The 27,376-nt window shown below is 39.0% G+C and overlaps 1 protein-coding gene across 5 annotated transcripts; it reads left to right on the top strand.

Annotated features, from left to right (window-relative positions):
• The first annotated feature begins 872 nt into the window (after window positions 1-872).
• ASMTL (acetylserotonin O-methyltransferase like) lies at window positions 873-27,058 on the top strand. Of its 5 annotated transcripts, none has more exons than XM_053934957.1 (13): window positions 873-1,251; window positions 2,691-2,822; window positions 4,526-4,573; window positions 5,190-5,254; window positions 6,238-6,299; window positions 8,247-8,355; window positions 12,038-12,458; window positions 15,431-15,593; window positions 17,330-17,514; window positions 19,214-19,343; window positions 20,441-20,584; window positions 21,087-21,209; window positions 23,319-23,916. In XM_053934957.1, exons 1-13 carry the CDS (start codon window positions 1,216-1,218, stop codon window positions 23,534-23,536), a joined length of 1,836 nt encoding a protein of 611 aa, XP_053790932.1. In that variant the 5' UTR covers window positions 873-1,215; the 3' UTR covers window positions 23,537-23,916. The 5 variants fall into 5 exon arrangements, with proteins under 5 accessions (XP_053790932.1, XP_053790933.1, XP_053790930.1 ...); XM_053934958.1 differs by lacking the exons at window positions 873-1,251; window positions 23,319-23,916 and adding exons at window positions 1,512-1,704; window positions 25,911-26,494; XM_053934955.1 differs by lacking the exon at window positions 873-1,251 and adding an exon at window positions 1,513-1,704.
• Window positions 27,059-27,376: the final 318 nt, after the last annotated feature.

Genomic DNA, 27,376 nt, shown 5'->3' with positions numbered 1-27,376 from the left:
GGGTTGTGTCCATATGGTTCTTAAATATCTCCAACGTGGGAGACACCACAATCTCTCTGGGCAGCCTGTCCCAGTGCATGGTCAACCACACATAAAACTTCCTCCTCATACTTGGGTGAAAATTCCTGAGCATCAATTTCTGACTATTGCCTCTTGTCTATTGCTTGGCACCACCAATGAGACACATGGTCCATAAGACAGGTGTCAAAAGATCCAAATATGCAATGCAAACTGCTGTTTTAATGACTGGACATATTTTTAATGCTGGAGGATACATTTCACTTTCTTCCAAGCCAACTGAGAAAACATGCAGCATCATGCACTATTTGAAAATAAACTGAGTTTTTATGTTCTTTTTCTACTACTTTCTCTACTTTTTCACTTAAAAGGCCAAATAGGGGATATTTAAAGTTTGATGAAAATGCAACAGGTGATGATGAAAATAGAGTCACAGCATCGTAGAATGTATGGGTTGGAAGGGACCTCAAAGATTCTTCGGAATGACTAACCTAAATTTCCCGTCTTTCAGTTTGTGTCCATTATGTCTCATCCTATCACTACATGCCCTTGTGAAAAGTCCCTCTCTGACTTCCCTGTTTTCACCCTTCAGGTGCTAAAAGGTTGTTATGAGGTCTCCATTAAACCCTCTCCAGGAAGAACAGCCCCAGCTTTCCCAGCCCTCTTTGTAGCAGTAGCGCTCCAACTCTGATCAACTTCATGGCCTCCTCTGGACTTGCTCCAACACTTTCATGTCCTTCTTATGTTAGGCTTCCTTCTGAGCTAAGAAAAAGTGGTAACACCTCTTTTCCAAATACTTTATTGCAGCATTAGGGGACATGATGCATGTCCTCTACTCAGCACTGGTGAGGCCACCTCTCAAGTACTGTGTCCAGTTCTGTGCCCCTCCATTCAGGAAGAACATAGAGGTGATGGAGTGGATCCAGATAAGGGCATTGGAGCTGGTGAAGGGTCTGGAGCACAAGTCTTGCGAGGAGCGACTGAGGGAGCTGGGGTTGTTAAACCTGGAGAAAAAGGAGGCTCAGGGGGGACTTTATCACTCTCTGGAACCATCTGAAAGGAGGCAGTAGCCAGGTGGGGGTCAGCCTCTTCTCTCAGGCAACCAGCAAGAGGACAAGAGGAAACAGCCTCAAGCTGTGCCAGGGAAGGTTTAGGTTGGACACAGGGAAGAATCTCTTCACAGATGGGGTGAATGGAATGCCCGTGGAGGAGGCGGAGTCACTATCCCTTAAGGTATTTACGGAAAAGCTGGAGCAGTGCCATGGTCTATTGGTGGTATTCTGTCATAAGTTGGACTCGATCTCAGAGGTCTTTTCCAATCTGACTGATTCTGTCTTTCAAGGCTGCCGTCAGCTGGTACGCACGGCACGACCGGGACAGCTGCAACCCTTCCCCTCACGGCAGAGCGGCTGCCGAGCCACTTTCCCCACACACGGTCGCTCCGTGCCGCCAAGGCCACGGCCCCGAGGTTCTCCGTTCCCGCCCCGGCCCGGCTCCGCCCCGCGGCCCCGCCGCCACATAAGGCCGCCGCCGCCGCCGCCTCCCCTCCCCCGAGCAGCGCGGAGTAGAGGCTGAGGGCCGCCGGCCGCCGCCATGGTTTTGAACCCGGTGCTGGGGAAGCTGGTCAGCAAGCGGGTGGTGCTGGCCAGCGCCTCGCCGCGCCGGCAGGAGATCCTCACCAACGTGGTGAGTGCGGCCGGGAGCTGCGGGCAGCGGCGGCCGCAAGGGCCGGCCCAGGCCTGCGGGGCCCGACGCCTCCCGGCCCGGCCGCTCCATGAGACCAGTGGGAGGGGAGCGGGGAAATAGAGGCGATGTGTCCTTTCTGGAATGCACTAGTGCAGAGTAAAGGAGGTCGTAACCTGTCATTCAGATCCTTCAGTCCCTGCGGAGGGACGTGTTGGCCTCGCTGGGCGGGCTGCGAGACGCTTTTGAATAGCACTTGGGTATTACCTATCGAACTTAGGTTGCTTAGTATTACCATTCTTAATAATTCAATCGATAAATTGAGCTTTAGTGGAAGAAATAACTTCAAAATAAGGATGTGTGGAGAAGCACCGAGGTTCAGTCATACACTAAGTTATTAGAAACACAATATGCTTGCTGGGTGTAGTAAATGTAGAAATGTAGCCTAGAAGCAAAAAGTTGGAAGAATAGTTGGGCATTGTTTGATGAAACCAATCAGAAACTCTTTGGTTTTGTTTTCTGTTTATCATATGTATAAGGATACATAAAGTGCAGTAAAGCTCCTGTAAGAATGTGCACTGCTGTTGCATGAGTAAAGTGCTATGGATGGATTAAATTTTTAAAAAGCCATTAGTATAATCCTCTGTTTATGGAGTGTGTAAGCTTATACAACAGTATAAGCTTATACACTTCATAGTTTTTATACAAAAAGAATAATGAAATTACTAATGTGATTAGGTTCTAGTAAATAAAGGCAAAATCAAATATACACACCAAAGTTCTGATTGTTTTGTTTTAGATTGTTTGCAAAGGATATGTATGCACTAAACACCAACAGAAGCACTAGGAATGTTTTTTTGTGTGTGTTTGGGGGGGAGGTGTTTTAAAGTCTAAAAAACAGATGTCAAATTTGCTATTCACTTAATATGCCTTGGGAGCAATGTTTAATGATGAGGTCAGACTGACTGCATCACTTTCCTGTGTTACAGGGCCTGCGGTTTGAGGTGGTTCCATCCTGGTTTAAGGAGACACTAGAAAAGTCATCTTTTAAAGCCCCTTATGAGTATGCTGTGGAAACAGCAAAACAGAAAGCTCTTGAAGTAGCAAACAGAATGCATGTAGTAAGTTGCTATTACAGAAGTGAGCTTTTTGTCTTTAGGTGGTGCATGTTCCTGTGACTTAATTTGCTTGCACTGCTTAAGTGATCCCTGAGTCCTTTTTCTCCACTGAAGGCTAATGGATGTTTTCCTGTCATTTGTGAAAGATGGTATCTTGAAATTGCCTAATCAGAAGTCTCATGCCTGCAGTTCAGGCTTTCCACGAACTGAAGCAGCCTGCATCTATTGTCAGCATCATACCAACTCTTGTGCAGAATATAAATTCCATAGTTTTTTTTCAACAGTCAGGTGTATGGCTAACTTCATTCCACGTATTTCTTGATTGTGGAGACAGACTCCACAGAAAAACATTGATGTGATTCCAGTGCTTTGTTGTAGCTTTCACTGAAGGAGTGACAAGAGTAGCTCAGAAATTGTGGGTACTGGAGGAAAGCATAAAAAAAAAAATTACTCTTTCTTTGCCCAGAATGTTTTAAATCAGAATTTGTCTATCTAATTTTAAGAAGGGAGAAGTTGATATTATTTCAGATTCTGTTACACGAGGCATCCATTTTGTATCCTAAATTTTATCAAAACCAGTGATGCAACTTCCACTATCAGTGGTGTTTGACTTATGCCCTTGGCTGTGATCACTGTTTGAACACATAAGGCTCTTTGCTACCAGAACCTATTTGAAAGTCAAGCAGATTAAATCTCACAAAATGGATTATAATATTTTCTTAATAATATAGCTCTGAGAGGGGTGTTTGCTGATCCTATTCTACAGAAAAGGCATGTTGAACACTTTAAATTAACAGTGTTGCCAGATGTCACCATTCGTCAAAGCAAATATTGCATGGTCTCCAATGTAAATCGTTACCCAGGAGTCTGTCAACTACTTTCCAGACAATGGTACAACATAGGAGAGTGGATTTTAAACCCAGCCTCACTAAATGACTTACTTTGGGCTTTCATTGCAAAATACTGTGCTGGTGATAATGCCAGTTCAGTGGATTTCAAAATGCTTCTTCATACAGGAATTTGTAAAACTAATTCTAGATATGGTTAAACCATTTAGAGCACATCAAATCTTTGTCTAGAAGAATTGCCTCCCTATGAATGTTTTATTATAATGGTAACACAGGCAGGTTTCATGTCATATTGTGATAAGTAACAGCAGTATAATATGCAGGTAAATCAAAACATAGCTATAAGGACAGGTACTGTTTAAAGTCAAGAAAGATTTACAAGGAATTTTTATATATCACTACCTCTCATATTAAAAAAAATACTATGTTCCCTTTTGAGAGAAAAACATGAAGTGTAGCTAAAAAATTTTGTAAAATTTTGCTTGGAAAAAATGATCCTAGACGGCTGTATTCTCTGGCTTCCAAGCACTAAGCACTTCCTTTAAAGGAATTATTTGCCACCTTGAAGACCAGATTGACTTTTGAGAATGCACTTTATTTCCTGGATGCATTTATTCATCAGTAACATATTTGGGCAAATTTGTGGCTTGAGAATGGTGTGCTCAAGCCTCACTTTTATGGCGATATAAATGTTTACTATTTTGCGAACAGTGCAAAAGGAGAAATAGTGTCTGTTTTCAGGTCAGTGTAGAGCCCTACTTCTAAACCAGTAAACTGCTATTTTCTTACCTTATGTCTTAAAATATTTTGTTCTCTTTGCATCTTCTGACAAATGCCTTCTTTCTTATGCTTTTGCAGAAGCATATGAGAACACCTGATATTGTCATAGGAGCAGACACTATTGTGGTAAGAAGTCTTTAAGTTAATTTATGACAAGTGTAGAAAATACTTATATCTTTAGGTTTAAGTTTGAAAGCTGTCTTCACTGTGAAGCTATACCTTCATTATGGTACATCTTTTTGGGGTTTGTTGATATGGCTTTTAGGGGTTTTTCCCAACAAGGTAATTTTTGAAGTCTTGAGAGCTAGAAGCCTTGCTACTGGTTTTGGGGACACTAATACTGCCGTAAATATTGACCTGGATCTCCTAATATGTTATGGAAATTCTGTCCTCAGGTGACTTGTCTGTCAAGTAGTCCAGATCATGTGAACTGTTCTGTGTTGTGCCTTGCAGGAGGAGGTCACTTTATACCTGACCTCTTCACAGAGACAGTGAACTGTTAAGGACAGAAAAAGCTGAATTATCCTTTTGTTTGAGAGGTGCAGCCATTGGAGGGTAGAATATGGCACTCATGTGCTTGACACTTAATTACCTGTTCTACCAAAGGATCTGTGCTGCTTGCTCTACTCAATAGACTCAAGTTTGGAGCTCTGGCTGGAATCATTATATGAACATCATTTCTGACCTCAGTTTCTGAAAAGTGAGAAAAAGAAGCACACTCACTCTGTTTTTCTGTTTTTAGTCTGTGGATGAGCAGATCCTGGAGAAACCAGTTGATAAGCAAGATGCCTACAGGATGCTATCAAGGTCTGTAGTTTTAAGTAAGACATTAAATTTGAAGATGCAATTTCTCCGTCACTTAGATTCTCAAAAGGGTTCCACAGAAGGGATACATGCAATTTTTGGGGGGTTTTGTTTGTTGTAAGTTTAGTAGATCAATCTCTTAATTTGGGTTATGAAAAGTACTTAATATTTAACTTTTTAGAACTCCAGGAAAAAAGGCAGACAAGATGATGCATTTTTGCATATATCCAAGGAGTCAAGTGAAAATTTTCACACACTGTTTCATCTTAACAATTTGGTGTGGAATCTTGTGGGGGACAGAGCATGTGAGATACTTCTGATCTCATCCTGGCTAATCTTTACGAGATTATTCCTTAAATAATCTCTTCAAAAATTCACAGTCCCTTCCATTATACATGTGTTGCTTACACAGCAGAAAATAAAGTCCTCAGAACTAATTGGCCACAGCGTGGCACTCTGGAGCCACTACAAGAGAGAGCCAGGGGTAAGGCAATCTAAGCCCTTCTCTGCACTCGGGCTTGCAATGGGATCTCTGGGGGCCAGTCTGGGTGAAATGAGAACATATGCTCTAGTTCCCTATTACATGTTTAGTCTGAGTTACATCACCTAGCTGTTTATTGCCAGCTTTCAGCAAAGATGGCTGTAACACTAGTACTTATGCCAACTGGCCTTTTCTAATGCATTTGGAATAGTCACTTTCCTGATGTACAGTGAATGAGTTGATACCAAGAACTACTCTTATACAAGTGGTATTTTTGAGACTTGAAATGACTGCAGCTTTTGGTAATGTTTTTTATGTAGTTATTTTTTTTGTTTGTTTTGCCATTATCTTTTCAGCAATACTGAAATAAGTTATTTGTTTAGGGTGCATGTCAGATCCATTGAGTGATACCTTAATATAATGGTCTGCTTCTCAGAGTGTAGCAGTGTAATCATGTAGAGCATTTAATAGGACTGTTGCTTAATGGACATGTTTTGCCTGACAGGTTAAATGGGAAAGAGCACAGTGTTTTCACAGGCGTGGCTATTATACACTGCTGCAGTAAAGGTATGCATCATTTTATTGCAATTCAATGTCTGTTTTCAAAATTCCTCTTGTGATAGCTTGTACAAGTAAGGAAACAGGATGAAAATGTTTCATATACAGTCTAAATTGCTTTTCTACTCAAGAACTGCCTTATCAAAATATAAATTAAAGACTCCCCACAAAAGACAACCTTCTTCCTGTATTCAGTTTTCACACAGAAGGGAAAGCAACAAGACACAACGGAGTTCAGAAATACTGTCTCTGAAAGCTATGAGACTAATTGAAAGGCCAGTGTAAGTTGTGGAATTCTAAACTAAATTCAAGTAAGGTACTACAGACTGTGAGACTGAGCTGGATGTGATCCATATCAACTTCATTCTGTGTTGTGCTTAGACCAGTTGAGGCTTAATGCCTCAGACTGTTAAGAAGCTGTAGGGAGCAATACACCAATGTTCTCTATCACATAATTTACAGAGAAAGTGAATAGTTTTATGGAAATTGTACCATTAATATAATTTGAGGAGGACTTGAGGAGCATCGTCTGATAATTGTGCCAAAAGTCTTTTAGTAGAGCTTTTGCAGACATTTTGCTGGACATAGTCTTTCTGTACACAGATTAACAGTTTTTAATCTTTTCTGGAATGGTTGCTCTTAACTCTTGTAAAATAGAATTAAAGTTAGTGATATAGTACTGCTAATATGCTAGTACAGTAGAGGGAGAGCTGCTGCAAAAGAAATAAAACATGTTACCAGGGAATTCCTGTGAGCAGCCCAGCAATGTAAATAACACCTTTAACTGTTTACTCTAGGAAGAAAGTTAAGTGCACCCAACTGTAATAGTGATGCTATAACAGCACATCTCATTTGAAGTTTACCAATTTGAACTGCATCACAGTCGGATGAATAAAAATATAGCTTTAGATGGCAGATTCCCCAAGAGATGCAATAGATAGAACAGTTTTGTAGAATTATTATAAACTGTATTTACAATTTATAATTACAATGTGTTTTTTAACTTGTTAAAGGTGAAGTTTTTATTTTGAGCTGACTAGAATTTGTTATCAATGCTGAAGGACATGGTAATGTCTTCATATGCACCAATTTTCTTACTTTGTTTGGGCTTCACACTATCACCATTAGAAATTGGTTAGCATTCTTCCTTTGGTCTGTACTGCAGATATTTCCTACTCCTCCTCAAGCATTTCCACTGCTACCAGAATGGTGGTAACAGGAAACGCTTGGTGTTTATATAAAAGAGTAGAGAGAGCTAATAATCTGTAATGTGCACACTCATTTGTGCAAGGCTGTTACCTTTTGAACATGTTTTGGAAAAGCCTCTGTCAGCAGTGACAGCAGGGTCACAGTGTACCACATGCAGCAGAGTCCATACCCAGGTGTGCAGTACTTTATTGCACCTTCCCTCATCCCCTTCCAGCTGCAGAAGTCTGAAATAATCTTGTCATCTCTTGAGAGATGATAGGAAGATGACAGCAGTGGTTCTTGATGGGATTGCTGGATACCCAAGTCTGAAATGCAGGTGCAGCTGCACGTACCCACTTTTATGACAGCTACATGTTGGACTCTGATATGTTGTTAAGAGTTGTTTGACAACAGTCATGAAGTTGGAAGGGTGCTTTTAGCCTTCTTTGTACTCAGTGCTGGATGTGTGTTCCAGCATCCATAAAAAGCTTTGTGTAAGGGTTGTTCATTTTAAGAATATATTCCATACAGGAGGAACAGTCTGTTAGCCTTGACACAGGACTGCAGAGGTTGAAAATGTAAACTCTTACTGTTTTGGGAAAGTTGAGCCCACTCTCCCTAAAGAACACTATTAGTCATTTCATACATCTATGCAATATATCTAATTTTTCTCAAGCAAAATTGTCAAATTATTAAGAAATACAACCTAGATGTTATGCTCTCTAAACTATAATTCCTGTTTCTCATAAGGCCTTTTTCTTTCTTTAGACAATCAGCTAGAGATGGAAATCACCGATTTCTATGAAGAGACTAAAGTAAAATTTTCTGAGCTGTCTGAAGAGCTCTTATGGGAGTATATTCATAGTGGGGAGCCAATGTAAGTATGACCCTGATGCCAACACTCAACACTTGAGACTAGGCCTTAGAGTACATTATTAAGCCAGTGTAAAATATTGTCCTGTGTTCTGTGAAATTTTGCTCTGTGAGTATAATAAATGACAGTATGGGTGATGCAAGGTCACTGTTATTTTGTTCTTGTGCAAAGCTGTCATTTCTCCAGTGAAAGCGAGCTACCTTTTTAGAACCCTAATGAACTTGAAAAGTGAAGACTTGAAATCCTCTGGATTAGAGCAAGCAATTGTACAATATACAATTATCTTTCTGTTAGCAGAGGTATTCAGGGATCTTCAGTGCCCAAGACAATGCATAAATCATTACAAACAGGTGAAAAGAGTTAGTGTTGGATAATCAGGGCATCATGGAACTGTATTGGGAGAAAGCTAGAACTTGGTGCTAGAATTTAGTTTATCAAAATCACTCTCTGATGCAAGGAACACCAGCTTAATTTTTACTTATCCTTGTGAAAAGTGAAAACACAGTTTGTGTATGTTGCTATGCCAAAATTGTCCTTCAGTTTCTGCATTTCTCTACACTGGTAATATAGTTATGACCTATATAGGCAACATTGGCAAAGACAATATACCAGACAACAGTGACTCCATGGAAGAAATAGCATGAGAACAGAATGCCTAATGACTACTCCCTAAGATTAAGTTCACTAGATTGGTTAAAAAAAGTACTTATTTGGAGACAACAAGGGAAAGGAATTTGTCTTCCCTTTGTGTTAGCTGAAGCTGCCTGAAGGCACAGTTAGCACTATGGACTGCGTATTAAGTGATACAATGTGAACTTTTGTCCCTGTAGCTTCAATTCTGACCATGTAAGAAATTGCGGTGGTTTTTAAACTCTTACGTGCTATAAAACAACAAAGCCACGTTTTACTGGGGAAAATAAACCAGTGTAGACTTTGAATATACTTCAATGCTTATGTGTAAATGAGGCATACTTTGTGAATATGTAAGGTTCACAGCTTACTGAATAGACTGATTTTAAATTGGATTATAGGGAGAGAATATTTTGGCAGGACTACAGCTTGTAATAAATTCCTACGTAGGTTTTTGGAAGGTGATGTTTACTCTGCTAGTTAGTATGAGGTTTAGATTTAGTGTGCCATAAAATTGCAGTTTAAAGGACAAATGACCATGGATTTTTAGGAAGAATATGAGGTTGAAAAATATTTTGGAATATTCTGAATATTTCTTCTGGAAGCAAATAGCTTTAGCAGTAGTTTGCTGCACCAAAACAGCTTGTGAGCAGTGCTGGGTTGTCCTGTTCATTCTCCTAATAACGGTGTGTGACACCAAGGTTCCTGAGAATGTATTTTATTACTCTCTGAGGCAGAAGCCAAATGATCTTTGTTTATATAATCGTGTTTATAAATGTTCCTATTACATTTATATAATAGGAAGCACTTACTCTGACTTTGCAAAGGAACTACTAAACACAGTATCCTATAAATTTTGCAAAATGGTAAGGAGAAGTATCTCACAGCACTTATTTTTTTTTGTTTATTTTTGTTCCCTCCTCCATGTCCACTTATACAAGTTACACAATTCTATGCATACAGGTTTTTCTAAACAAAAAACCTGTTTTTTGTTTAAAAAAAAATTACATGGTAAAATAATTTTCTGAAATAATACAAGACTTAATAATCACATGAAAAAATAAAAGAAAAATTACTAGTTCTTTTGAGAATTAAACTGATTTCTTTTTCTAGCAAGAAGAAAATTGGCATATAGTGTTTAAGTCAATCACTGGTGACAGAGTAATACTAGAATACATAGCTGACATAAAGTATGGGTAAGGAAGGAGGGGAAATTGCTGTCTCAAGGTAGTCTGTGATGATGCTATAAAAACCTTCAAATTTTGGCTTCAGAAAGATGTTTTGCTTTTTGTTTTTTTCCTATTCCTCTTTCTACTTGCAGGCACTGTCTCTTTTTTTTCTGTGTATCTGTAGAAAGAAGGCTGTACCACAGTAATCCTAACTGGTTTGGGTAGACTATAATGGGTAGACTTCCACCCAGCTTTTTATTTTGTAATCTTTCCCTTATGAACAACTTTATCTGTCTCTGCTTACAACTGCTAGCCTGAAAATCCTATGTGGTTTTAGTAGCTCTCCTCTGATGGCAGTGAAATCAAAGGACTCTACTGCAGTCTGGGAAGGAGATGATGACAGAGCCTTCAGCTCTACAGTTTCACATTTTACTGTGAAGGAATAAAATACAGAATATAAATGTTCTTTTCAGGATCCAATGCCAGAACATAAAGTGTTGTAGAGAAATAAATATATAGCCATTTCTGTTAATATTCTTGCTGGGGGTATGATACTGCTGCTTTTGATGGTTATAATGTTTTTTGCCTACCTGTAAGCATATACTAAAGTAACTATAACTTCATTGAAAAATGAGAAGACATTTTAGTCATTATAATATTCCTAATTTAGTTGATATAAAGAAGAAATCATTTAAACAATGACAAAGCTATAAGGTAGTGCTTGCAATTAAAGATTAAAGGAGAATTCCTGTTCCATAATTTATAGCAATTCAGAAAATCCTACTTGCTGGTATACTGATTCTTCTGTTTGTTTTAGCATGCTATTAGAAAGGGAATCCGGAGGTAAGTACTAAAAATAAAGAGCTGTTTCTGATCAAATCTAAGATGAAAAAATTAGCAATAATTTTTTTTGTGTAGTAACCTTCTTTCTCAAGCAGTTTGTATATTTTTATACTACCTTAAGTTAATAGATCTGAGACTGACTGACCTTTGGTTTCTAAGCTTGCTGACATAGGCTTTCAGATTCTGCTGTTATGTAGGAAACATACTTTTAACTGCCTTCTTCCTTGTATGAGAACAGTAAAATTATTGGGTCTACTGCAGCTTATCTGACTTGTATATGTTTCCATTCCAGTCTGTGGAATTTGCATAATTACATCTAAAGACAAATTAGATTTCCAAGGTTAGTTTCTGTGCACGTACATTCCTGTGCCAAATTACTAGTATTACCATGACATCTAAGAGCACAGTGTTATGAGCCACAACTCTATTCTTAATCTCAGATGGTTGCACAAGAGATGGATAGATAGGGCTAAATAGAGTAGTGGATTTCATTTGAATAGGTTGCTGTTTTCCAAGAAAATCCTGTCTTCCCAATCCTCATTTTAGGTATTCCTATGACAGAGATCTGCAAGATGCGTTCTATGATCATCTAAAGGGTCTAAAAGGTCATCTTTGTTGAGCTCCTTTGGGACCTGACATTCCCAAAGGCTTTCCAGCCTCTGGTGAGGGTCAGTATGCATCTGGTGACCCAGTGGCAGTGTTGCTCTTGGTGACATTGTTATGTTTTTGGTAGCCACGACTTGGTAACTTATGACTTATGCAGTCACCTGCTGCTTAGGTGACTGTTGCACTTGCACTGTCTGAAGCATCAAGACCTTTGGCTCCTCACCCTTTGTAGAAATACTGATCCTTATATTTATCTTGTGATTTACAAACTGAAGTGTTGAGCCTACCTAGTAGATTTAATCTGCCTGTAACTTAGGTACCAGTCTTTATGCCAGCCTCTGCAGTACTGGTGGTTTATTAGTGTTCTGTGATACCTCTACTCTTAACCTTAATTAGATCTATGTTACAGATTTCTCTTTGTACTTTCTCTCCCCCAGGGACAAGGCTGGTGGATATGGTATCCAGGCCCTTGGTGGAATGTTAGTTGAGTATGTCCATGGAGACTTCTTGAATGTGGTGGGATTTCCTTTGAATCACTTCTGCAAAAAGCTAGCAGAATTATACTATCCGCCCTCTAAACATAATGTACAACATAAAAAGTATGACTCTATCCCTTCTGTGGACACTTTTGAGAACCTAAGTGATGAAGAAAATTCAAATTTCACAGAGCACAAAGTTGCTAGTAAGTTGGACTGCAGTGGCATGCATTCCTCAGGAGCTGCTTACACTTCTGATAACACCTCTGCTGTCAGAACTGATTTTACAGTACCCTTGGAAAATCAGAATGGAGTGTCACAGAGTGCATCAAAACTTCCATCCAAAATTCTAGAGCTGATGGATGGTTTTAGAGCTTCAAAGGTAAGGGAAAAATAAAACTACTCGTTACATTGTTGTCTGATACATTTGTTTCACTGGACTTCAGGTATGTAGCAGGTATTGTGAAATACTTCAGCTGGGGAATGAATGTATTAATCATTAGTAAAAAAGGACCACTGACGTTCTGGGGAATCTTACGATAGCTGAAACTTCTGGTGCAGTGCAAACATTGCTGGGTTTGTCTTTTTGTATTTGTTTTTATGTTTTTTATGACATTTCAGTTACCTATTGGATAATTTTATCTCTTGAGTTGAGAGGGAAAAGAAGTTGCAGATTTTTCTTTTTTTACTGATCAGAAGAGCACAACTAAGCTGGAATTATATACTCTTCAAAGAAAGCATTTAATGTGGTTAACTCACCTGACTTAAAAGTGTGACAAGAATTGTATATATTATATTTCCTTTGTAACTTCTAATGCTTAGCATTAGAATTTTGTGGAAGGTCTTAATTTTTTATTGCCTCTTCAGAATATTATTTGTTAATAACCTGTTTCGTGTTCTGGATGTGTTTATTAACTGGTAATATCCATGCTGTATCTGATGGAGGCATACTCATAACAGCTCACAAACAAGGTCACATGCTCTGTGTTTCAGCCAGGCATGATAAGAAATGCATAGCTGGACATTTTAAGTACTCCCAGATTTTCTACATAGTTCCAGTGTGGCAAAGACAGTAGTGAAGAAAGGGAAGAAGAAATTAATAGATCTAATAGATCACTGGTCTCCATCAAGCTGTTTGTGTTTTAGGAAGAGGTGGAAAAAAAGAGGTAAAGTGGCTGTGAAATGCAAACTTGGAACTAAAGATCCAGCAACTTTGAGGTGAATGGAGGCGGGCACACCAGACAGTGAACAATAGTTTTGCTGAAACAGTGGAGAGCTGTGCTCAGCTCTTAAGGAAGACTGTAGTGTGATCATGTGGTGTGGTTCTGTGGGCGTGCTGCTTGCAGGCATACAAAGCTGTCCTGAAAGGTTTGGAATAAAGTGGCTTTGAGGTTGCTGCATTTGTGAACTTCTTGTGTACCTATAGGGAGTGATGTATTTGAATGGGTGAGATGATGCTTAGTATTTCTTCAATTTAAATAAAAATTAATATGGAGAATCATCAGCATGTGGTTGTATGTTACTTAAACTGTTTACAGTGATGTGATGCTGAATAGTTTTGTGCAGTGAAAGACAGTGGAGGCTGGAAATAAAAGGAAGAGCTTTACTTTCTCATTACTCCAGTATAAAGTCATAGTATCAAGTACTGAATCACATGCTGAGCTAGTGGGATTTTTTTTTCCCACTTCATGGATCTTTGTAAAATTAATTATCAGTAGTGATAAATTGGATCTGACAAAACTCATCATGTTTCCATTTGCAGAATAGGTATAAGTACACAGAAGCATTTATTTCCACAAAAACTCTCAAGTTTTTTTCATTTTGATTCTTAGGTGAATTTAGTGATTCTTCAAGAACTTTATAAAGCAGAGTAAGTTCTTCAAGAACTTTGATTCTTGGTGAATCTTCAAGAACTTTATAAAGCAGAGTAAAATGTCCTGCAGGTGAAGGTATTGCTTTCTGTTTTCCTCTGAACTGCTCTGTTGCAGAACAGGAGGGGATCAGCATTAAATACTTGCAAGTTAAAAAACTTTTGAAGTTTACTATGTTCCAAATTGACATAGTCTTATCTGTACTCAGATCTTTGACATTTTTTCTTCTTTAATTTTTTTTTTTTAACTGAGAATTACTGAACAGGTAGGTCAGCCAAGTTTTCTGCCTTATCTTCTCACCTTCTTTTTCCTGTCCTAATAGTTTCCAGTTGGTATCAGGCCAAAGACTGGGCAGGTCTCGGAAGCCATCTGGTTGTAAACTAGATGTAATTGGCTCAGTATTGTGAAAGCCTGAATTATAATAAGTCACAGCTATATGTTCTTATTAGAATAACAAAGATGTTATAAAATGGAATAAAAAGATGTGAAGATGATAGAATATAAATACATGCAGTAGCAGACCTACTTTTCAAAGTTAATTATATTTTTCTCCCTTTGATTTTTATTAAGCAGAATGTCAAGGCCCTTCTTTCCTTGATTATCTTTAGATTTAAATTTATAGTTGCTTGCAGTTGTAAGGAAATTGATTCTGTGATACTGCATTTGCCTCCACTGTTGTGCTCTCCATAAACTCCTTGGTTTTAGGTGTTTCACCTGCTTCAGAATACAGAAACTGTAGAATTGCAAATTAATTTTGAATGGAAAAGTATATATTACCATACCTCAATAACTTTACTCTCTGGTTTGGTTTGTAGATCTTTAAAAAAGTTCAGCTAAGGTTTTCAATTTAAGGCAGCCGTTGCCCATGAGCTTTTCTTCACCATCAAACACTAGCTGTTCTTTTGTCCCCATTCCATGTGTACACACCCTGTTAAGGTGTGCCTGTAGTACAGTTGTCCTATGAAGTTTTAGTCTTTCTGTTCTTAATCTTTTTGGGTTTTTTCCTTAATTTTAATAAAATAAAGACCTGCATTTTAGCAACTGAAGCTGTTACACTGTCTTAGTGGAGAGTTTTGAGTTTCTTATGCTTTGGGTATATCAAATTTAATTTTTAATAATTATTTAATAATTATTTTTATTATCAAATTTTGGTTTTGGTTCATATGCTTAAGAATGTACTGTTATGTCAGTTAAATAGCTCAGTAAAAAGTGTGTCTTCATACAAAATTTGTAGGCTGCATTCCAGAATACTGTGAGCTCCTTTCTCTCCCAAACACCATTGTTAAAAGTTAAGTTACTTGGCCAAGATATTGAAGTCCTCTTAAGAAGGAAGAGAGCAATTTTTTAGGAGGTCGGTTAAGTTGTGTTGCAGTAGTTTAACAGTAGTTGTGTAGAATAATTCTAGACAAACAATATCATTCTTTTGTTTTTTGATTGCAGTCTTTTAAACACAGCATGATAACAATATCTTACCTATACATAGGCTCTGTTTGTAGCCTCTAAGCTGAAGATATTTGATCATCTGAAAGACAAATGTCCAATGAAGGCTGTGGATATTGCAAATGATGTTGGAACCTTTATACGTGGAACTGAAAGACTCCTTGATGCATGTGCTTCTCTTGGATTACTGGAGAAAACACCACAAGGTGATTAATTTACCCTGCAACTGTATATGGTACTAAAAGACAGGCAGGGCTGGAAGAGATGCTTTTAAAGTCACAGGTTCTGACTTGATATTGTGGGTAACTTGTATTTGGGGCAGAGGGGAATGGATTCCTTTGCTTTCGTTATTAGTAGCTGGAATTGTTTCATGTGGGGGAAGGCATTATGCAATGAACACATTCAAGTCTCCTTTATGGAAACCTTAGATTGTTTTTGCTCTCTGGACATAATACTGACCAAATTTCTAAGAAAAGGTTGCATGGACAGTCCCAGGGAACAGTGTAATAGCTCAGATCTGTCATCTGTATTTGAGTCACAACAACCCCATGCAGTGCTACAGGTTGGGGTAAAAGTGGCTGGAAAGCTGCCCAGTGGAAAAGGGGTGGTGTTCAAGAGCAGCTGAACATGAGCCAGTGTGTGCTCAGGTGGCCAATGAGCATCCTGACCTACATCAGCAGTAGCATGGTCAGCAGGACCAGGGCAGTGACTGTGCCTCTGTGCTCAGCACTGGTGAGGCCACAGCTTGAATCCTGTGGTCAGTTTTGAGGCCCTCATGACAAGAAAGGCAATGAGATGCTCCAGAGAAGGGTAATGGAGCTGATGAAGGATCTGGAGCATAAGTCTGATGAGGAGTGGCTGAGGGAGCTGAGGGTGTTAAACCTGAAGCAAAGGAGGGTCAGAAGAGATCTTATTGTTCTCCACAACTATGTGTGAGGAAGTAGCCAGGTGGGAGATAGTCTCTTTTTACAAGTAGCAAACAGCAGGATAAGAGGAAACAGCCTCAAGGTATGCCAAGGGAGATGTAGATTGAGTATGAGGAAAAATTTCTTCCAAGCATTGGAACAGGCTGCCCAGAGAAGTGGCTGAGTCACCATCCCTGGAGGTATTTAAAAGGTATGTAGATGTGGTACTTGAGAACCTGGTTAAGTGGTGGACTTAACAGTGCTGGATTAAAGGTTGTACTTGATAACCTTGGAAGGCTTTTCTATTGCAGTGACTCTGTGTTTCTATCTAAAATGACTGTCAAATTCCATTTCCTGCTGCAGCAGTGTCCTCAGTCTTCAGCAAAGGATCAGGCTTTTAATAGGGAGAGTTCTGCAATCTGTCCCTCTTTGTGGACAATAACTTAAACTTTAGTGCTCCTAACTGAAAGAGTCCATGAATGTGTATGTAAATGAGGGAGTCAGTATTACAATTAACTTTTTCAGTCCACATTATGTAGTTCGAAGTTTCCATGTGCATCATTTACATAGTAAGACTTGAAATGGTTAGGTGTGAAGAAAATAAAATAAAGGAGTCTTTTTAACTCTGTTAGAGGACAAGGCAAATGAAAAAGACCTAAAGACAAAATGGAGAAAGCTTGAATTCAGGGAAGAAACAGCCATAATCTAAACAAAAATACAGTCAAGAATGAGGAATGACTGTTCTAATACTGTCCCTTGAATATTAGGTATCTGAGGTACTCTGGTTTAAAATTAAAAAAAAAAAAAATCAGTGTGTATCTATATTTTCCAGCATCTAAATTCTTTTTTGAAACTAAGTACTTGCTCCTTTAGGAATAACAAGACTTTCAGAATTACTTTTTGTGCAAAATTTTTAATAGTAGATCATAAGATCAGGATTTACTAGTTATTTATGCAGGGAAACATGCCTTCAGAGTTCAAACAATAGTTGCAAAGTACTGAAACAAAGCTGGTTACAACTGTGTTCTTCCCATAAGGTTATAGAAATACAGACTCAGCAAATACCTACCTGACCTCAGATGGTAAATACTCACTTCATGGCTACATTATCCATTCTAATGATCACCTTTGGCCTCTCTTCACAAACTTGGAGTCTGCTGTCAAAGAAGGGAGCAGGCAGAATCATCGAGCCTTTGGAAAGAAAGCAGATGATCTATTTAAGGTAATATAAACTCTTTATTAATATCAAAACCAGGTGTGAGGAGCCCAGAACCTATCTAGGGGCAAATTGAGACAGAGCTGTCTGAAGAAAGTTTGTCAGTCTCAGAAATGGTAGAAACACAGTGCAATTCACCAGTCTCAAGCTTCTGTTCCCTTCAACTTTAGGCTGTGAAGTAGTGAAGCAATCACAAAATATATTGGGAAATTTGAGTGCTGACAAAAATTCTCCAGGTGAAGCGTTCCCAACCCACTGACACGCTCTCAGAACAACCTCTGGGCCTGATTAATTTACGTTTGTGTCCTTTTTATAACACCAGATAGTACCTTATCACACATACACTCTTTCCATGTTGGACACCAGTCAGTTGATTGTGATGTGCATCCAGTTTAGGCTGTGCTGTGTAGTCAAAGCTGGTTTGTGTTGATGCAATAGAGAAGGGATCTAATCTCCTTTATGAAGTTTTGTAGTTTTTTATAAGCTTCAAGCTGATATCTATTACTGATAAAATTGTAATCCTTCTGTTTCAATCTGTGGTATTCCTTTTCTGATGCTAGCCCAAGTGGATGTGATCAGACTGGAGAATCACTTAGGGGTGTCACTAGCCTAACTTGTCAGTTACCCATCTAGTGAAGTAGGATGAGAGGCATAAATATCTGTGCCTGTGTAAGCAGAGAGCTGGTAGTGTGAGCAGTCTTTGACAGCACTGCTGGCTTAAATTGTACTTCAGACTACATCCCGAGGTCTTTAGTTTGTATTAAACTTCAAGATGGTGATAAAGGCAGTCTCCTGAAGGAGATGTTTACACCCTTCACGTATAGTCAATGGAACAAAATAAGGACTTCTGGAGACTTAAAAGTTCTGCTAGCCTTATGTTAGTACTTAAATAACTGGAGGACAAAAACTCTGTTGGAAATCATTCAAAGGGTCTTTAAAGGGAGTTAACATACTTTGCTTTAAGATAGCTGTTGCAGTAGATGTCTAAATTTATATACAAATTAAGTGGTTTAATTAACCACTGGAGCTCATCCTTGGTTAAACATCTGGGTTATCACCTTTGCTTGGGTGATGCTTGTGTCCAGTTTGGACCTGGGCTCCATATGTGTACAGGATGTTGTGCCTGAGCAGAATCTGTGGGCTGCCTATGGCACTATGCACACCACAGCCTGGAGATACTTCCACTTCATGGTAATTACAAAGCCAGCCATAACTGCTGAAATCTGTATAAAAGTGAAAGGTAAAGGCATTTGTGTGTGTGTCCTTGAAAAGGTAAAGGCATGAGATTCTGCTACTGAATGCTTGCTTGCTCCCTAATCAAAAAAAAAAAACCAGAACGACCTTTAACTTAAAGTTTCTGATTTATGGTATGGTGCAATTATCTAATTATTTTTTCATCATGGAAGAATAAATGTTTGAGTGAAATGAAAGCAATTTGTGAGGATATCAAGAAGGAGCACTAGAATTTTTCTTTCATTCTCTTGAATCTGTCCTTTCAAGATGTCTGTGTGATCAGAATTCTTGAGGGGATGCAAAAATCTGCTTATCTCTGCAGCAAAGGATTTGGATGAGCAAATAGTCAGTGGCACTTTTGATGGACCTTTTCATTTTGGGAATTCTGATGTTCACCTACTGCCTTGGTTGTACATAGTTTTAATTAACTATGAAAATAAACTTTAATTACTCTGCTTTTCCCCGTTTTTAGGACTATTATCACAGCCAGGAGGTAAAGCAACGTTTTATGGCTGCCATGCACAGCATTGCTCACCTGACAGCAAGAGATGTGGCTACAGCATTTGATCTTTCACAGTTTAAATCTGCTTGTGATTTAGGAGGTATTGCTTGTAATTGAACTTGTATACAAATTAAAGGGAAAAGCTTGATTTCAGTTCTGCATTTTATTACTTAAAAGACATGTATATTTTTTTACTAGAACTGCAGTAACATTATCTATTGTTATTTTTCTGATATTGCAATGTCAGGATAAAAGAACAGTGCAGCTAATTGAAAGAAGAGCTACCTAAAAGGTATAGCTTAAGATAAATGAATGTTTGTCTCAGTCAGTTACAGAATTCAAGACAGAAAATAAGATAGTGGCTCAGGTGATACGGCATTGGGCTGGGAGTGCCATTTTCAGCAGTGTTGTTACTCTACTTAGGCATATCCAAGATCTTCAAAAGTAATGAAAGTAGTGAACCACCACTACTGGGGTGTCAAACCTGAAACCCTGCACTGCTAAAACAAAAACTTTTGATTCTTTTCTAATGGGTTTGTTTTGTGTATTGTTGTAGTTATTATCTAATATGTCCATCAAAATGTTGAAGACCAGTGATAGACTGGAAGAAACGCTGCTTTTTAGCATTCCTTTTTTTAAAGGAAACCCTGTGCTTGGAGCTGCACAGAGGAAGTGTTATTATATACGGAAAGATCCACTGAAGGAAGAATATTTTATTTAGTGCCTGAGGAGGTGGACAGCATCTCAGAGGAATTAACCCAATATTGGTACAAGCGTTGCCACTTGTGCAGAGACTCCAGAACCTGACAATCTTTACTATGCTGGAGAGTGTTTGTCAAATTTCAGGTATCAGTGCTTTGTAAATGCTAAACAGTTAGAGGTGTTCTTCTTCAACTAATAGAAGTATTTGCCTTTTCATTTACAGTTTGATACTCCCCAGAAAAACCCTGAGGTACTGATATCAAAGGTCACATTTGCAATTCTGTGTCAGTAAGGAGTCATGCCTGCATTCTACAAGCTTTAAAACCTTGCTCTATCAACCAGGAAGTCTTATTGCCCATGTTAGTTGTTGAGCTGTCTACCTCTGGTTCTGATTGGATGTCTCTATTTCACAATGTTACATACAGCCTTGTCTTCAAAAATGTCTGCAAATTCTGGGAGAAAATACTTGATTTGACTTCTTTAAACTCTTAACAGGTTGCACTGGAGCTCTGGCTCATGAATTAGTACAAGTATACCCAAATCTCAAGGTCACAGTATTTGACCTTCCAGAAGTCATTGCAAACACCTCTTACTTTCAGCCTTCAGGACAGCACACTGCTCCGGTAACATTTGTGTCAGGTAAATGTAGCACATGATCATTCTTCTGGTTTCTTTTATCTTTGAGAACAAACAGGTTCTTTTGCTGCCACTCCAACCCCAAACATATCTTAGTACAGGGCAATATAGGTTCACCCATGCTAAATGGGGACATAGTATTTTTCAAGACTGTGGGGATAAAAAAAATGGTTGGAGAATGTGGCTAAATAGGTATGAATTAGTAATTTTTGAATACCACTAGAAGCAGAGGCTGCATGTGCTTGTCTGAGGTATTTAATTTCTAGACAAGATCAAAATGGTGACTACAAAGAACTTTTTCTCCTTCCTTGCTTTAGGTTTGCTCTCCATTTTTTTGTTAGACAATTCTTGCCTATGATCTGCTCTTTAACTATTCTTAGCTGCAAATCAGGGCATACATGTACCTGTTCATTCCTGTTACTTTTGTACTCTGCTGAAGCGCCTTGTTTTTGCAGTATGTACTCTGTGGTTTCTGTAGGAATGTACTAACTCTGTTTACCAACAGGTGACTTCTTCAAGGATAATCTTCCAGAAGCAGACCTTTACATCCTTTCACGTGTTCTTCATGACTGGCCTGATGAAAAGATACATGTGCTGTTAAGCAAGATATCAGCTGTTTGCAGACCAGGTACATTTTTTCATCTTGTGAACTTAAAGGTGCATGTTAATGTATCTTTAATGAGCACTGACTAATGCTTTTCTAGTATGAACTTATGATATTTTTTGTTCAATAATAGTAGCCTTTGCTTGAATGTGTAGGCTTGCATTATGATAATACCTATTAAGAAAAAGAAAGAAACACAGCTGCAAATAAAAGTATATATAATAAGCTTTTACTATAGTTCCAGGCTTCACATATAACTGTATCATATCCCCAGTCCCTGTCATGCCCAGTCTTTCTCACTAAGCCCTGTATCATCAATTAAGTAACCATGTGCGTGTTTCCATACATAAAATTAGCCCAAGTAAAGTTCCTTTGGGTAAATCAAGAAACAGCAGTTTCTTTTGCTGTTGTTTTGCTATCTCAGTAGTGTCCAGAATATGGCAAACTGGCTGGACTTCGGTGCTACTTTATGCACACATACAATGAGAAATACGCAGCCTCTTTGACTTTCTACTACATTTGAATCCTAGAATTATCAGAGTATCTGAAATTGAAAGTAACGCATAAGGATCGTCAAATAGAACTCCTTGCCTCTTGAAGGCTTAACTAAAACTAGTTCATATGACTAAGAATGTCATCCAGATGGTCCTTGAACTCCAGCAAGTTTGGTGCTGTGACCACTTCCCTGGGGAGCCTGTTCCAATGCCTATCACCCTCTGGGTGAAAAATCTTTTCCAAATGTCCAGTCTGAACTTTCCCTGATGCTTCGTTCCATTTCCTTGTGTCCTGTCACTGGTGCACCAGAGGGAGGGGATCAGCACCTTCCCCTCTACTGCTCACTTGGAGGAAGTTGTACATGGTGATGAAGGAACCTCAGCCTTCTGTTCTCCAGTCTGAACAGATCAGGGGACCTCAGCTGCACCTCATAAATCTTGGCCTCACAGCCCTTCACCATCAGGCACTCAAAATTACACATAGAATCAAAGAATATGCTGGGTTGAAAGGGATCCATTACGATCCTCAAGTCCAACCTCTAGCCCTATGCAGGATGCCCCAAGGGTCACACCGTGTGCCTGAGAACATTGTCCAAACACCCCTTGAACTCTGACAGTCTTAGTACTGTGATCACTTCTCTGGGGAGCCTGTTCCAGTGCCCAGCCATCCTCTGGGTAAAAAGCCTTTTCCTGATACCCAAACTAAACCTCCCCTGACCCAGCTTCATGCTGTTTCCTTGAGTCATGTCACTGGTCACAAGAGTGAAAAGATCCGTACTTGCCCTCCATTACCCCTTGTGAGGATGTTGAGGACCACAAGGAGGTCTTCCATCAATCTCCTCCAGGCTGAATGAAGCAAGTGACTTCAGCTGCTCCTTAAAAGGCTTTCCCTTGAGACCCTTCACCATCCTTGTGGCCCTCCTTTGGATGGTCTCTAATAGCCTAATATATATATATTTTTTTTTTATATTGTGGTGCCCAAAACTGCACACAGTACTCAAGGCAAGGCAGTACCAGCACAGAGTAGAGTGAGGTGATCACCTGACTAAATCACAGGATTTAGTGATCCTGTGCTTGATGCACCCCAGAAGACGGTTGTCCCTTTGGACTGCCAAGACACCCTGCTGGCTCATATTCAGGCAGTATTAAAGATCAAAGAAGACAAAAAGCAGAAAAGCCTGACCACTAAGATTATCTGATTCCTTAATGCAACTGTAGACCTGAAGTTTTTTTCAGAGGAGAGGATGCAAAATAAGACCTAGCCCATAAACTATAATCCTGATTATAAATTATGAAAGAATTTTGAGTGACTGTCTTAATCTTATGCAAAGTTTGGGTTATGACAGATGCTTACAGGAGTTGTTTGGTTCAAATGAAAGCAAGGCTGAGTTTAAGAGCATAGGCAGGAAGTGATCTCAGCTTCTGGAGACAGTGCTCTAAACTCTCCCTTCTTTTTAGCAATTAAATGGTTGCTTCCAGGAAGAGATCATTGAAAGTAAACTTCTTGCACTGATTTCTGCTGAAGACCATTAAAAAAATCAATCTGAGGGGACCTCTGTAATTGCCTCTGAAAAAACACTTTTAAGTTGAAGCTAAAAATACTTACACAGAAACACCTTTGGTTGTTTTGGAAATGCAGGAAGTGCCTTGCTAGTGGCAGAAACTGTGCTCAATGAACAGAAGACGCACCCTTCTGTAGCTGTGCTACAATCCCTCAGTATGACTGAAGGCAAGCAGAGAAGCAGCTCAGAATATAAACAGCTACTGGAGAAATACGGATTCACAGATGTACAAATTAAGATCACAGGAAACTTATTAGATGCTGTCCTGTGCTTCAAGAAGAATCTGTCACTGTAGTGTGCCCAGAAACAATCTAGGATGCTGAATGTTCACCCCTTGTGCAATATACCCATCATCAACCAGCTCGTATTGGCAGTTGAGGATCATTTTGGCCCTTTGTCTGAAGCATGGTTGTTACAGGCCTTGGATAGAAGTTGGAGTGCAGCTTTTGCCAGAATGAATTCTGTGCATTTTAAAAAGTGTCTGGGGCAGGCTGAAACTCCTGCATGTGAAATACCTTAATGTCCAATTCTTCTGCAGACTGTATTAAGCTTAGTTAGACTTGGCATAGCTGTGTATAGCCGGTGAAGTTAAAAATGCAAGCTTGTGCTGAGATACATTAATACCTCCATTTTCTTGGACCTTAAAATTAAAGAGAATTCCCCCTCTGCAATGTATTCAATGGTTACTACTAATTTTTATCAGAAATGAAAAATTAATATTGTACCATCTGCTTGAATTTGGGGATGATAGTCCTCTTTTTCACTGCTGTGTGGGACTTTACTCAAAAACATCTCATATATATAGTCTTTTTAAGCACTTCTTCTACAAGCAAAAGTGAAAACAGAACAAACCTCAAACATGTTCCTACAATAGCTGTAGTGTCACAGAGGAACTTCAGCAGCCTCTGGCCTCCAGCCACAGTATCTACCTGCACAGGCTGCAGCTGAGAGCTGTTCATATGGCTTACTGTCACTTCTGGGATTTTCTGAATATGGTTGAATGGCCGTATATGCTTTCTGTCTCATTAACTGAGATGAGTTTTAGAATTTATGTATGAAAATTAAAAAAATAAAAGTTTCTTCATGCTTCAGTCTTTAATTGGAGAAGTGCATGCTGTATCCTGTCTCTTCAGATAATTTGTCACAAATGTCACTTCTCCTAATGTTTATTTCTTTCCTGATACTTCATTGATATTTATTTTTTCTTTTTAAACTGTAATGGAAGCCTCTCTGGAAGTGAAAGTTACACTTTCAAACTAGCTTGCTTTCTATAATTTGTGAGGTTTTTGCCTGTTGCTTGTACAGCAGCAGTCCCAATAAACCAGTGTGCAAGAGGCTGTGCCAATACTGAATCACCAACCTCAGCAAATCAGAGAGGGTTAATGAGGAAGGTTAAGAGTTGCATCTGCCCCAGTATTAGTTAATCAGGAGTTACTTTGCTCCTTGACCAATGGGTAAAGAAGAAGTGCCACAGTGGCTCAACTCATCAGGAGAAACAGGCTTCCTACAGAGCATTTCAGGTGTACAAAATCAGGGAAATGTCAGACTTTACCACATTGGGGTTTTTAATGATTACCAGAAGGTTTCTATGAATGGAATTTTGACTGATCTCATCTGTATAGACATTTAAAATAGATAAGGCCAAATATTCAAATGAATAAATTTAAAATGTTTCTTTTCCACACTGACATGAAGCTTGCTCCTAGCTTAATAGGTTTGTATGTTGCGAGAGACTCATTCTGGCGATCCGATGTGTCTCTTCTCATAGTTACTCATGAAGTTCATAATGCTGTTCCTTAAGCTGCTCTAAGCTGTTTGAGTCAGAAACAATCAAATCCTAAAGTTGGCACACCTGTAACTGTCACAGACTTTAAAACTGTGCCCCTAAGTACTATGTCTCTGACTGTAAAATTTGAATAGAATGTGTTTGGCTACTACCCAGCCTTTATTTACTCTGTGATTAAGGCACAACACTAAGCACTAGTCCCTTGGGCATGGTGTCTGTGGTCATGTACCACAGCTTTGCACTCTCAGGATAATTAAGTGTTGGACCAGATGGTCCAGGGAGGTTGTGGAATCTCTGTCCTGAAGAAGCTGAGCTGATTGCAGAGCTGCCCTGCTCTAAGTGGGAGGCTGGACTAGATGATCTCTTGTGGTCTGTTTCAGGCTCAGGTGTTCTACAATCATGTGATTGAGCCCAGTCACCTGAGGAATTATAAGCTCATCTTACTAATACACAAATTTAGTTTTTCAGTTGCTCTGAATATCTTTTGCTGACTGGTAGAAGGAGTGGATTTAATCATCTAACACTGAAAAGATTCTAAGCAATATGCATAACTGAGGAAAATTTTCCTGACATGAAGAATGAGGAGGGGTTAAGTTTTAAAACTTTTTGATGATTATTGACTGTCTGAGCTGTACAAGTTGGAATGGCTCTGAGGAGATTGTCTTAAAGGTCAGAAAGGTATGAATGTTATGCTGCACTTCATAATAAAATCACTCTGAACTGCTGCTATTTTGATCTGAGTTGGTGTAAGGCCAAAAGGCAAGTATATATCACAATGCTTTTGTCACTAGCCCTCTCTTGGATTCCCTTTTGCCTCACAGGTCTGAATATGGAGAAGAAGACTCTGTAAATCAGATCACTTAATTTCTGCTTTCATCCTTAGGTCAGTCCCACCACAAAGAATTCTGGTCCTACAGAAAAAAACATACAGAATGTATTGAACAGAAATATTGACTTCTCCTTTGCTTCTGTAATGCTTGCCATCCACTCCATCTCTCTGCTTTGCATAATTTCAATATAAATGTGAAGCAGCAGTATATCCCAAAGAGATGCAACTCTATTCCTGTCTTACTATTTTCTATAGTCCTCATGCCAAGTCTACAGAAGTCATCCCCTTTTTCCCCTGAAAACAGAGACGTGATTTGACTTGTGAGTGTTTGATCACTGCAAACTGTGAAAGGGAATTTCCTGGGGTTTGTGAGAGGCGTGGATTATTCATTGAATAGTGGATTAGTGGATTTAATAGCAGAGCAAATCTATAAATGATAAAGGAAATCACCCAGGTCTTGTAGTTTGCATCCATCTTCATGGCACCAGAAACTTTCTTGCCTGATAATGGATTAGAACTGTTGCATGCATTTGTTTTTAAATTAGGCTGTGCAATTTTGCTGGCTGAAATGGTGTTGGATGATGAAAAGAAGAGCAGGAGCACAGCTCTGCTGCAGTCTTTGAACATGCTTGTGCAGACAGAGGGAAAGGAGAGAAGTGGCTCTGAATATCAAGCTTTGCTGGAACAACATGGATTCACAAATGTCAGAATCAGAATAACAGGAAATTTGTTAGATGTCATTCTCTGTGTTAAGACTTAGAAAAAATGTATTAAGCGGTAGTCTGGATGTCTTATACTTGTGTTTGATGTTTTGTAATTATCCAAATACATTCTCGATTTCCCATCAATACCATAAACAAGAAATGTAACAAGAAATGTCAGCTTTGTGGTGTTACTTCTAAAAGGGGGAAAGATTGATTAGATTTATTTTAGACTTCATTAGAATGATGCCAGGAGATTCTGTGGCTGCACAACACGTGTCGGACACAAATGGTGTCATCAGCCCAAGGGCAGTATTCACACTGCTGAGAAATCACTGTTTCTTCATACTTGGTGCAATTAGAATAGTAGAGTTTTTAGACCATCACACATTGCTTTGCCCCTGTTCCAGGAGGTTAAGGTTGGTATCATTTTAATGTTCCCTCACCATCCATTGTAGTATCATTTTATATTACACCGTCTAATGTAAATAAACATACTCTAATCAACTTTGGAAACTGTTACTGCAGTGGTGTAAGATTGGAAACAAGAACTGGAGCAGCAGCTTCCTGAGAGAGTCAAGACAGACTGCTCTGCTTTGAGAGAGGCTTCCAAAAAAAGGCAGTTACATAAAAGCACAAGTTTCCTCTGTGATTGTAATTTGAGATTAAATGTGAGGGCACCGAGATTGTTTCAGGAACACCCACACCTTTTTAGCCCTACTTAATTTGTGAGCTCTTATAAAAGTGGATAGCAGAATATGAGATAAAGAGGAAAAAAACAGTGAAGAAACAGAAGAAAAAGCATGGTTATGGAGAAAA

The sequence above is a fragment of the Vidua chalybeata genome, chromosome 2, assembly GCF_026979565.1.
Source record: "Vidua chalybeata isolate OUT-0048 chromosome 2, bVidCha1 merged haplotype, whole genome shotgun sequence".
Classification (NCBI taxonomy): domain Eukaryota; kingdom Metazoa; phylum Chordata; class Aves; order Passeriformes; family Viduidae; genus Vidua; species Vidua chalybeata.
Note: the sequence above shows the minus strand (reverse complement) of the source record. Positions and strands in the feature narration are given on the sequence as shown.